This window comes from Phoca vitulina, unplaced genomic scaffold (assembly GCF_004348235.1).
Source record: "Phoca vitulina isolate PV1807 unplaced genomic scaffold, GSC_HSeal_1.0 scaffold34, whole genome shotgun sequence".
Taxonomy (NCBI): Eukaryota; Metazoa; Chordata; class Mammalia; order Carnivora; family Phocidae; genus Phoca; species Phoca vitulina.
In genome coordinates this window covers 4,697,268-4,709,678 of record NW_022589737.1, presented here as the reverse complement: position 1 = coordinate 4,709,678, position 12,411 = coordinate 4,697,268, and the positions used below count along the sequence as shown (strand labels likewise).

Here is a 12,411-nt window from a genome sequence, read left to right as displayed (position 1 = left end):
TGGAACTTGCAGTGCTGTGGACTTGTAACTCCATAGTGCAGTTTATGGTGTGCTGAGCAGCAGTATGAATTGATGAGAGTGCCTCATAAGGTCTCTTTCATAGCTACTCAGCTCTGTCATTGTAACGTGAAAGTAGCCATAGATAATACATAAATGAGCATGGCTGTGTTCCAATAACACTTTATTTATGGACACATATTTGAATTCTATGTAATTTTCACATGCCATTAGATAATCATCCTTCTTTTGATATTTTTCCCCCCAAACACTTAAAAATGTTAGCTTATGGGCTATACAAGAACAGGCATTGGACTGGGTTGGCCCAAGTTTTGGCCCCTGCCTTATATAATTATAACTTAAGATGTAAGGCTTTCTGAAACCTTTCAGATAGAAAAATAAAATAAAATAAAAATAAAAATAGAACCAAATGGTTCTGTTTTACTTATCATAATATGTTGTTCATATCTATGTTTTAGTACTTAATCTCATTCTAGTTAGTTATGGATGTATAACCTTTTACTGTACTGTGAGTTTTTGAGAAAGGATAAAAATAATCTTGTATTCATCTTATTGAAAGATAAAGTTTAAAGAGGATATAATCATGACTTTCATACAAATATAAAATGAACACATGCCAAGGATATTTATTTAACTCATTAATTAATGAAGGAACCAGTCAAGTGTTACAACTTGATTCAAAAGAGATTTGGTTCAAAGGAGAATTCAGAGTGCCTTACTGTTAGAGATTAATCATGCTGAAATAGATGCAAATGGATGCAAAAACTGGCAAAACTGTTTAGTTCCACTAGACACCATTTGCATTTCTATGGATGGGAATTATTTGTACTATTAGTTTTCTGCAAGTTAACTTCTCTGCAGAGATGGAAAATAGCCTCAGCAAACACAAGCCCCACACCTCTATCAGATCAATGAATCCCTGGACGTGCTAGCATCCCATTGAAAACACAGCAGGAAGGGAAGAATGAAGGGAGGGAAATCGGAGAGGGAGATGAACCATGAGAGACTATGGTCTCTGAGAAACAAACTGAGGGTTCTAGAGGGGAGAGGGGTAGGGGGATGGGTTAGCCTGGTGATGGGTATTAAAGAGGGCACGTACGCATGGAGGACTGGGTGTTAAACGCAAACAATCATGGAACACTACATCAAAAACTAATGATGTAATGTATGGTGATTAACATAAATAATAAAAAAAAGAAAAGATACTCAGTAATCTGGCTCACTGTTAGCGTGTGGAAACGCAACTGTTTTAATGATTTTGTATTCTGAAACTTTACTGAATTTGTTTATTAGTTCTGACAGACAGTGTTTTGTTGGAGTCTTTAGGGTTTTGTATATAATATGTCATCTAGAAATAGTTACAGTTTTACTTCTTCCTTTCTGATTTGGAGGCCTTTTATTTCTTTTTCTTGCTTAATTGCTCCTGGTAGGATTTCCAGTACTATTTTGAACAGACACAATGAGAGTGGGCATGCTTGTCTTGTTCCTGATCTTAGAGGAAAAGCTTTTAGCTTTTCATCATTGAGTATGATATTAGCTGTGGGCTTGTCATATATGGCCCTTATGTTGAGGTACATTCCCTGTGTATCATCCAGATTGAGAATTTTTATCATAAATCGATGTTGAATTTTGTCAGATGCTTTTTCTGCATCTATTGAGATGCTCATATGATTTTTATCCTTCATTTTGTTAATGTGGTGTATCATGTTGCTTGATTTGTGGCTGTTGAACCATCCTTTGATCCCTGTATGAATCACATTTGACCATGGTGTATGATCCTTCTAATGTACAGTTGGATTCAGTTTGCTAAATATGGTTGAGGATTTTGCATCTATATTCATCAGGGATGTTGTCCCATAACTTACTTTTTAAAGATTTTATTTATTTATTTATTTATTTATTTATTTATTTATTTATTTTAGAGTGTGTTTGTGGGGAAGGGGCAAAGGGAGAAGGAGACAGAGAATCTCAAGTGGACTCCACACTGAGTGAGGAGCCTGAGGCAGGGCTCGATCTCATGACCCTGAGATCATGACCTGAGCTGAAAAGATGCTTAAGCGACTGAGCCATCCAGGTGCCCCTGTAATTTACTTTTCTTGTAGTGTCCTTGTCCGCTTTTGACATCAAGGTAATGCTGGCCTTGTATAATCAGTATGAAAGTGTTCCCTCTTATTTTTTGGAAGAGTTTAAGAAACGGGTTTGTATTAGTTCTACTTTAAACGTTTGGTAGAATGCACTAGTGAAGCTGTCTGATCCTAGATTTTTATTTCTTGGGAGGTTTTTGATTATTGATTCACTCTCCTTACTAATAATTGATCTGTTCTAAATCATTTTAAAATTAAAACAACAACAAACCCTACAGTAGCACCCTATCCTTTTGTGATTTATAGTTTACTTATTACTCTTCATAAATTTCTAACTAAATAGCTATAATATAAGCATTATAAAAAATCTAATAAAAACTATAGTTTTTCTTAATTATTAAGTGAAGTACTTATTTGCAACTATTTAGCAGTGAAATAATTTAGTGAAAAAAGTTAGGATCTTAAAAAGATAAGGTAAAAAACCTGAAGAGATAATCTTTAACCAGTTCTGAATATTTTAACTAAAACCACCTTACATCATACTTCTTAGTGTTTTATTGTGTATTTTATTTTTAGTATTGATTATATCAGTAATCTCAGAATGGATCCTGTTAATTCTCAAGGATTTTTTTTGGGGAACAGTTTCTCACTTGAGTTCTTTTTTTTTTTTTTTACCATTAAAATCAGCATGTTCAAGGCTAATGGCTAAAACAGGTCATGTTGTATGTAGTAAAGAAGTTGTTACTGACAAAATAGAATCAATGGTCCTTGGTCAAAATGCTCATAGATGCTAACAACCAGAGCCCTGAAAATTAAAACAAGTTATAAATGCTGAATTTCCAACATATCAAAAATTTTACAAAGGAAGATAACAAGTTAATGCTCAATGTTGTTAACATGTATGTGTGCCTCTGCACATGCCCTCCCCTTTTCCTTTCTCATAAACAGACACGTGTGTGTTTGGCTCGTGTGTGCACATGTGTGCTCTCTCCCACACACGCATACTTTCTCACACACACGTAATCGCAGCCACAATCACTCCTGAAGGGTTGGCTGGCTCTTTTCCTCTGCCTTTCTTCTTCCCACCTGCTAAATGCAGGCATATACAGGGGGTCTGTATTTTGTTTATTTATGCTTGTTTCTTCCCACTTCTTTACTGTTCCTGCAGATCGGACTGTCATCTCTATACAGATGACTTCCGTGTCCATATCTCTAGCTCTGTAAGAATTCATTCCCCACTGGAAGATCCTATAGAAACTGTGACCTATGGAGGTTCACTAAATCTCAGCTTTCCTCCTCCCAGAAATGAGTTACTTCCTTTTAACTTGATGGTTTATGTTAATAATACTAACTTCATTCCAGTCACTCAGGTCAGAATCCTTGCATTTGTTATACATCAATTTGCTCCAGTTATATGGCCTCCTCACTCTTTCTCAAATATGCCAAGTATTCTACCACTTCAGGGCCTTTCTATTTGTGTTCTCTTCTCCTGGAGAGTGCCTGATCTGCAAAGCTTGCTCTGCTCCTTCCTTCTGGTCTCTTCAAATGTTGCAGTTAAGTGCTGCCTTTACTCACTCTCTTAGAGTTAATAATAGCCCTGCCTTCCTCTCTGCCTTTTTTACGGGGCTTTAATTTTCTCCATAGTACTTGCAAATGTAATTTGTATCATTATTATCTTTCTTTTCCATTAGATTATAAGCTCCTTGAATACAGGGACTTTGTCGCTTCTGTTTACTGTTTCATCCCCTGTGCCTGGCATAATAAATTCTTAGTAATATTTTTTTTAAATGAATGATATTCTCATTCTCTGGACAAATAGAAACACTTGTTTTTCCTTGAAAATGCCCTGAATTTTTCTGTTTTATTATCCTATCTTTATTAGCTGCTTTATTATTTATTAGATGTTAATATGAATTTTCTTCTTTCTTTTCTATTCTCTCTTTCTCTTCTCTCCTTTCTTTTTTTAAGATAAAAGTGAGACCATTGGTACATTTTTCTTAGACTTTTCAAAAGTACCCTTTGTACTGGACCATTTCCCCCGTCTGTTGCCTACTTTCTAAAGAGGAACGAGGATTGATTAAAACAGCTGGATTATTTCCTCCTGAATAATCTTGAGGAAGAGGTAATTTTGGAGGAGGTGTGTATTTTGTTTATTGCTCCTTTATTAATAGTTGTCCACTCTGTTTGGTACTTAGACTGGTTCCTTTTACCCAGTTGAGCTATAAAAACCCTACAGTTTGAATAAAAGAAATAAGAAGTCTTTGCAAATGTTCTTTAAATGAATGTCTTTAGTTCTTTTATTACTGCATGATATTTAACAGTGCATTTTTGACTTTTGGGTGAATTTTAGTTATAACTCAGAGAAACTGAAGGTGTTTATCATTTCACAGTCTTTAAAAACTGAATGTTTTGTTTAGTTTTCCTTTCTGAATAATCACAAATACAACCATTGATTAATATGCAAAGCCCAGGTTTTGAATTCCTGCCAAATATATTCAGAACTCTTCAATAAACAACTCCAAGCCCACCCCATTCCATGGTGCATCCTTTTCTGGCTGAAGATTGTGGGAATTCTCTGGCATGAATCAAAGCAGCATTTATTATTGAAGATAATTAATGTACTGCTGAGAGTTCTGAGATATGTATTAGGTGAGCCATATGAAATTGTTAGTTTTATAGGTTAAACAAGCTCAAAATTGGCAGTTTTATAAGGTTAAGCCCAAAATCTTTTGTACTGTTGAACTGATCTCAAACCGAGTATTTTATTGTTAATTATTAAACTGAAAACTACGGTTGACCTTGGACAACACAGGTATGAACTGCGCAGATCCACTTCTGTGTGCATTTTCTTGGATAAATACCTGGTATTGTAAATATATTTTCTCTTCCCTATGATTTTCTTAATAATATTTTCCCCTAGCTTCCTTTATTGTAAGAATACAGTATATAATACATATAACATGCAAAATATTGACAATTTATGTTATTGTTAAGGCTTCTGGTCAGTAGTAGGCTCTTAGTAGTTAAATTTTTGGGGAGTCAAAAGTTATACTCAATTTTTAATTGTGCAAGGGGTCAGAGTCCTTAACTCCTGTGTTGTTTAAGGGTCAGTTGTACATTCTAAATATTGTGCTATTTAAGGCATTTAGTGATCTGGATGTTACTTTTACTGAGAGAATTTGTTATATAGCTTTTCATAAAATTTTTTTAACTTAGGAAACATTCAGGGAGAAAGTACATGAAACGTGCAGTTGGGAGGAGTAATGATTCTTATAGATCTCAACTAGAGTGTCATGGATAGTCTAGAATCTTGCTATTTCTTTCTTTAAAAGAAGTTTCCCAATGAGGTGTCTCCCTCATTTGTGGTTCTTTCTTCCCTTCTACTATTCTTTGTTCATACCTTTCCTTATTTCAGAAAGAACTTGTATTTTATGTTTTATAATATATATTTAAATATTACATGCAAATTTTTATTAGTAGATCTGGTGTACAGAATTCAAATGTAGAAACAGATCAATATCATTTTCTAGCAGCACTGAAGACTAGCAATAATTTACCGGAACAAAGTCTCTATAAAGGTAATAGTATACTGTTTTTAGATTTTCCTAAGAACCTTAATAGAAAATATCTGATAAATTTATTTACAACATTGGAACCCTGTATTTTCAGCAAATAAGATACTCGCTGAATAAGGAGGATTATCTTTAATGATTGGAACAGATGGGAGTGAGATGAAAGAAGGAATGAATCTCCATTATAGAGAAGTATATATTTCAGAATATTTAACAATTTTGCTCATATGTCATTGTGTTTATTTTTATGTTGATTTACCAGATGTTGCCTGCTGGAGGATTTGTGATTATTATAGTAATGGATCTTGCTGATAACTTTTCCTAAATTATTTTAAATGTTCCCTGAATAATTTTTTTCTTGCTCTTAATTGGTTTTCTCTGAAGAGACATTATTTTGTAGTGGAATTGAACTTTAAGGCAACTTCTTCATTGCGAAGGAATTAATTTTATAATCACTTTTTAAAATCATAGGTTTTTTTTTTTTTTTTTTTTTTTTGCTTTAATAATCTCACCCGGTTGTTCCCTTTCAAAATAGAAAATTAAATAGGAATAATTATATAGTTTACTCCTGGATCTTATTTGATGGTTATTTGTATGCTTTGGGAGTTATCCTTGTACTTAAATCTACCTGCCTCCTTTGGTTCCAAGGTGTTTTTAGCACTTGCACGTTAGAAGTTCAGTTCTGGATACTATGTTGGAGGAAATAAGTGAAGAAAATTATTTAATATTAAGGGTATTTTGTTGTATCAAAATTTTTTTGAAAATATTCACACAGATAACTCAGTTAATTTAATTTCTTGGTAATATACTTACTCTTTAAGAATTGGGGCACCTGGGTGGCTCAGTTGGTTCAGCGTCCAACTCTTGATTTCGGCTCAGGTTGTGATCTCAGGGTTGTGAGATTGAACCTCAACTCAGGCTCCACAAGCCTGCTTAACATTTTCTCTCTCCCTCTCCCCCTCCCTCCACTCTCTCCCTCTCTCAAAAAAAAAAATCATTTCAGTGATATTGTTGTTCAACATAATATATGGTAGATTTAACAGATTTAGCTTTTCCATGGTATTGGGATAATTATTATTACATTTCCCCTTATTGTCTCTTGTTCCTTTGTAAGAAAGGAATAATACTTAGACCAATAAAAATTTAATAGCTTCTATAAACATTTTTCATTTCAGAGATTTGTTCCACGTGTCCTGTGGTGACACTATGGTTAAATGGACACTGGCAGTCCCATTTGCTTTTCTTGACAGAATGGATTTCATATTCAAATCTTGGTTTTTCAGTTATGTAGATTGTAATGCATATGTATATGTATAGATCTTCCTTGACTTATGATGGGGTTACGTCCTGATAAACCAGTTGTACGTTGAAAATACTGTAAGTTGAAAATGTATTTTTTTTGGAAAATGCATTTGATACATCTAACCTACTGAACGTTATAGCTTAGCCTAGTCTATCTTAAATGTGCTTAGAATACTTACATTAGCCTACAGTTGGGCAAAATTATTTAACACAAAGCCTGTTTTATAATAAAGTGTTGGATATCTCCATGGATTTATTGTAGATTTTACTGAAAGTGAAAGCAGGAATGGTTGTATGGGTACAGAACCATTGCTTACCCTCACGATCCTGTTGTTGACTAGGAGCTATGGCTCACTGCTGCTGCCCAGTGTCAGTACAAAGTATGGTACTATATATTGCTAGCCCAGGAAAAAGTCAAAATTCAAAACTTAAAGTATAGTTTCTACTGAATGTGCATTCCTTTTGTACCATTGTAAAGTCAAAAAGTCATAAGTAAAACCATTTTAAGTCGGAGACTATCTGTATATGCATACAGTTCTACCAACATAGGGATGGCTCCTACAGTTTTTTTTTTCCCATTTAAGAGGCCAAATATTTTTCCCTTTACTACTGTTTTTTAAGCAGAAGTGTTATTTTCATCATCATTTTGATGAAATGTTATTTATAACATTAGTCTAAAGCTGTTGTGCCTTCCCTCAAATTCTGAATACAAGTAATAAAAAGAATATAATAAATAAAATTTGAGTCTGCTAAAGGAAAAAAGTGAAGAGTGGCAGAAAGTTACCATTTTTTCCCCTGAATTATTTTTACATGCTTTTCCCTAGCCTTGTACATAAAGAAGATTGTGATCTAGGCTTCCTTTCCCCTCACATATGTTGTATTGGGATTTTTTGTTCTTTGAAGAAAAGGACATTCTGGGGTCATTTTGATAACAGTTTATTCTTACGCTGATTGTATTTTGATGTCCTTTGTGAATGCTTATTTGGTGATACTGTTGATTTTCTATAGCAATTTCAGATCTACCTTTGTTGTTCTTAAGTATTAACTACTCATTTTGAATAGTTTGCTTTTATGCCCAGTAGAGATTTAGTATTACAATCTTGCTTATTCAGATGATTAGGAATGTGCATGTATGTGTTATGTGCCTCTGTGTTAATATGGATGTTATTTGTCTACCTTGTGAAAATGAGATTTTATATAAAATCACTCATATTACAAAATACTGGAATTATATATAAATACAATGATATCTTCATTATTTAGTAAGGAATATTATGAAGCTGGGTTTGGGATTTCCTGCCCTTCTGCTTTTTTCTCTATTGTAGGAGGCAAATCCCTGCAAACTACATTTCCTAGGCTCTCTTACCAGCAGGCTTCTGGGTGGGTTTGGCCAGTTGGAGGCACTGGTAGAAGATTGGAGGGCAGGAAAAGGGGAGAAGACCAGTTATTTCTCCTTCTTTTTCTGCTTTGAGATGCATCTCCACCGTGGTTCTAGCTCCTACCACATTAACTCATGACTTAGCTCAGTGATCAAAAAATCCATTTTATTACTAGAACATGGGTATATCTCATCATAAATATGTTTTTACTCTTGTTCTTTTCTAAATTGCCTGTAAATGTGAATACCCACTTTTGTCTATTGGAATTATATTGAATATCTAATCTCATTTAGTTATAGTGGGTTGTTATGCATTTGCATATGGTTGCTGTAAGGTAGGTAACATGCAGAGGTGGAAGAAGGTAGCTAGCTCGCTTTCTCTCTTTCCCTCTCTCTTTTTCTCAGTAAAGCTTTCTTCCTTTAAAAAACAAAAAAACATGCATATATAGAAAATGTGGAAATACGAGAAAAAAAGAGCGACTCACCCATAATTCCATTTCCCACACTGGTGAGATTATTTTGGTATATTTCCTTTGTGTCTTCTTACAATGCAGAGTTTCTAATTTAACACCCATATAAACACGATTTTCTTCTACAGATTTCTCCAAATTGCTGCTTTCAAAGAATATTGCTTTGTTAATATATTCTCTTTTCCCCATCATGTCTGGGAATATAATTTTATACTTGTAAACAATATATAGTTTTGTATCTTTTTCTTCCCATTGAACATATGCATTCTGCCTTATTATTAAGGTGCTGCAGTGAAGGGAAAACTGGGTAATCCCCATTGTACATTATGGAAAGTGTCATAGGTAAAGGAGTTGGCTGGTTCACTGGAAGGAAGAGATCTGGCTGGTGGACATAGTGTAGGGACACCTGTGAAAGGGGAATAAAAATATCGCCATTGAGAAGGAAAGGAATTAAGTTTTCTTCTTTGTAGGGGAAATGAGTGAGGGTCATTTTTTTAAAAAGATATTATTTATTAGAGAGCATGCGAGCACAAGTGGGGGGTAGAGGCAGAGGAAGAGGGAGAAACAGATTCCCTTCTGAGCACGGAGCCTGACGCAGGGGTCAATCCCAGAGCCCTGAGACCATGACCTGAGCCAGAACTGTGAGACCATGACCTGAGCCGAAGGCAGGTGCTAACCGACTGAACCACCCAGGTGCCCTGAATGAGGGTCTTGAGAGCTGCAAAATGGGTATGGAACAGTTTGTGGCATGCACACTGAAGTACGGGTTGCAAGGGACAAAGGGGAGATGGCTGTTAAACTGAATCAGATCTGTGTACCTCCCACTGGCTACCAACCCCACCTGCAGAAATTGCACTTTCTTCCAGGGCTTCGCTTCACATGAGCAGCATACTCCTGTGAGCTTCAGCAGCTGTCTTGGGAGAGTACTGAAGTCAGCACATTCAGTGGAGACTGGGAGTGCTGGAAAGCAAAAGCTCCTGGGGCTTTGCATCACAGTCCTGGGAAGAGAGAGGGAGAGTTTTGTTTATTTATTTTTTTAAAAGATTTTATTTATCTATTTGAGACAGAGAGAGCATGCGAGCTGAGGGGAGGAACAGAGGGAGAGAGAAAAGCAGACTCCCTGCTGAGCAAGGAGCTCTCCTGTGCGGCTCAATCCCACAACCCTGCGATCATGACCTGAGCCAAAGGCAGTTGCTTAACTGACTGAGCCACCCAGGCGCCCCAAGAGAGAGAGTTTTAATTGCATGAGAGGTAAAGGAGCACTTAAAGCCTGGATCATTTAGGAATTTCTAGGGTCTTAAATATCCACATTATTAGTATTCGTTTTCTATTGCTGTGTGAGAAATTATGACAAATGTAGGGACTTAAAACAATACTCATTTGTTGTCTTACAGTTCTGTAGGTCACAAGTTTGGGCAAGCTGAACTCGGTTTTCTGCTCAGGGTCTTGTAAGGCAGAAATCAAGGTGTTGGCTGGGTTGGGCTCTCATCTGAAGACTGAAGAATCTGCTTTCTACCTCATTTGGGTTGTGGGCAGAATTGTTCTAGTTCCTGGGTCTGAGGTCCTAGTTTCCTTGTTGCCTGTCAGCGGGGGGCTGTTTTCTACTATTAGAGGCTGCCGGAATTCCTTCTCGCTTGGACACTTCAGGCTTCAAAGCCAGCAGCAGCACCTCAAATCCTTATCATGCTTTAAATCTTCCTGGTTTTCCCTTTTGCTACCAGCTGGAGAAAACTGCTTTTGAAGTGCTTTTTTGATTAGATTAGGCCAGACAATTATTTTAAGATCAGCTGACCTGGGACTTGAATTACACCCAAAAATCTCTTCCCATCATGACCTAGCTTCGTGTTTGAATAACCAGGAGGTAGGAATCTTGGCAGGAGTTTGGGGGAAGGGTCCTTCTTTAGAATGTTGCTTACCACAGTGTTGCATAGTTTTTCTGTTATATATGCTTTATGGTATAGTTAACTCCTGTGATAACCTTAGTTGGTGGAAATTACAAATATTCTAGGAGATTTAAAACCACTAATAATTTATAAAACTATACATTTTTTTATGATTGTGTGGGAGAGATTTATGTATACCATGTGTTGTAATTGGTATTAAGTGAAAACTCTTAATATAAAAGAAATTTAAGGACTAAATAATACCCTCTAATATAGAAGGTATTGTTTGATGTTTCATTAATTATTAGGACCTTGAATTTGCTTTATATTTTTCCCTTTGATGAATATCTTTATGATGAATTTTGTCTTGTCTTTTTACTATTGTCTTATGGGGAACTAACTTATCTAAAGAGTATGAAGATCCCACATTACTTATCAGAAGTTTTGTTAATTCATATTCTAAGCAGTAATGTTTAGTATCTTTTGTGCCATATCTTTTCAGTCTTAAAAATTTTTAGTCTTTCATATTTTGATAGAAGAAAAGCTGTTTCTCGTAATTTTTCATTTAAAAAATCAGTTGTCTTTGAACCTTTTTTCTTCCATATGCCTATATTAAATGTAGCAGGTTTTGTAATAAAGATTCAGTTTAAATACTGTGACTAGTGCACTATGGCATGTTGTTTCTTCTTTATTGGTTTCAGTTTCCTCTGCTGTGGAATGGCTGAATGAGATTTCTTTCAATGCTCTGATTGTATGTTAAACACCTTTTCATACCCTATTTTTTTTCCTTAGTTAAAAATCTGTAATACCTGTTAGCATTCTGCTGGTATCTGTTAAGATGGTCTTTATAGACTTCGGGAGAAGATAGTCACACACATAGATTCAACAAAACGGGAGAAGATAGTCACACACATAGATTCAACAACGTTGTGTTGGGGCTGACTTTAGAAGTAGCCAGCTTTATGGTTCTATATCAGAACACCGTGTGTTACACTACTGTTAAATCACTTCAGTTACAACCCAGTCATGGGAGAGCTTTACTTGGATTTGGGATCAGGGTAATAGCCATTTGGAAGATTCTTTGAAGATCTGTACCAGTGGCAGGAATGGTGGAATATTTTTCTGGGTTATGGAGAAGTAAAGCAGAGGATAAAGCATTGCCAGTTCCTATTTTTGTATGTTTTCAGTATCAAATAATGTTTTCCTGAAATGGATGAAATGTTCCCTTATGTGGTTTAAGTGGTTCAGATTATGGAGAAACAAGTACTGACTGTCCTTGTTATGGATGCCACATTTTTTCAGACTGTGTTAGCTTTTTACCAGTGAAGATACACTGTGGCTTATAGTTAGCTTGTGGTCAAGTACAGTCCTTAGATCTTGTTACATGAATTCTTGTCAAACAGACAAGAGCATTCACCCCCCCCCCCCAGTCATACTTATGAAATTGAGTTTTGAAAATAATTTCAGGGCTAAATTTTTGTTCTTGATGAACTTTATAGTAATTTTAGTTTGTCTTTGCAGCGTGTTAAAATAAAATCTCTTCAACTTCTGTCACTCAGAGTGTTAGTGTCCCTTCTAGGTTTCTTCTGTCTATAAATTTGATGAATATGTCATGTTTTCATTTATCTTTTATAAAAATCTTGAGAAATTTAGGAATAAAAAAGCCCTGTGATCTTCTGCCTTCTTCCTGTCTCATAGTGATTT

At 35.5% G+C, this 12,411-nt stretch overlaps 1 protein-coding gene across 7 annotated transcripts in view; it reads left to right on the top strand.

Annotated features, from left to right (window-relative positions):
• Window positions 1–12,411, top strand: part of ARHGAP32 (Rho GTPase activating protein 32) — a 311,240-nt gene that overhangs the window by 119,029 nt on the left and 179,800 nt on the right. The window contains exons 2-3 of one of the 7 annotated variants that reach the window (XM_032426182.1): window positions 4,071–4,239; window positions 5,772–5,866. The exons of 5 other annotated variants lie outside the window; for them this stretch is intronic. In XM_032426182.1, coding sequence (XP_032282073.1) covers window positions 5,810–5,866 — 57 coding nt within the window. In that variant the 5' untranslated portion in view covers window positions 4,071–4,239; window positions 5,772–5,809. The remainder of the gene's footprint in view (window positions 1–4,070; window positions 4,240–5,771; window positions 5,867–12,411) is intronic. One more of the 7 variants, XM_032426184.1, reaches the window with a different exon arrangement.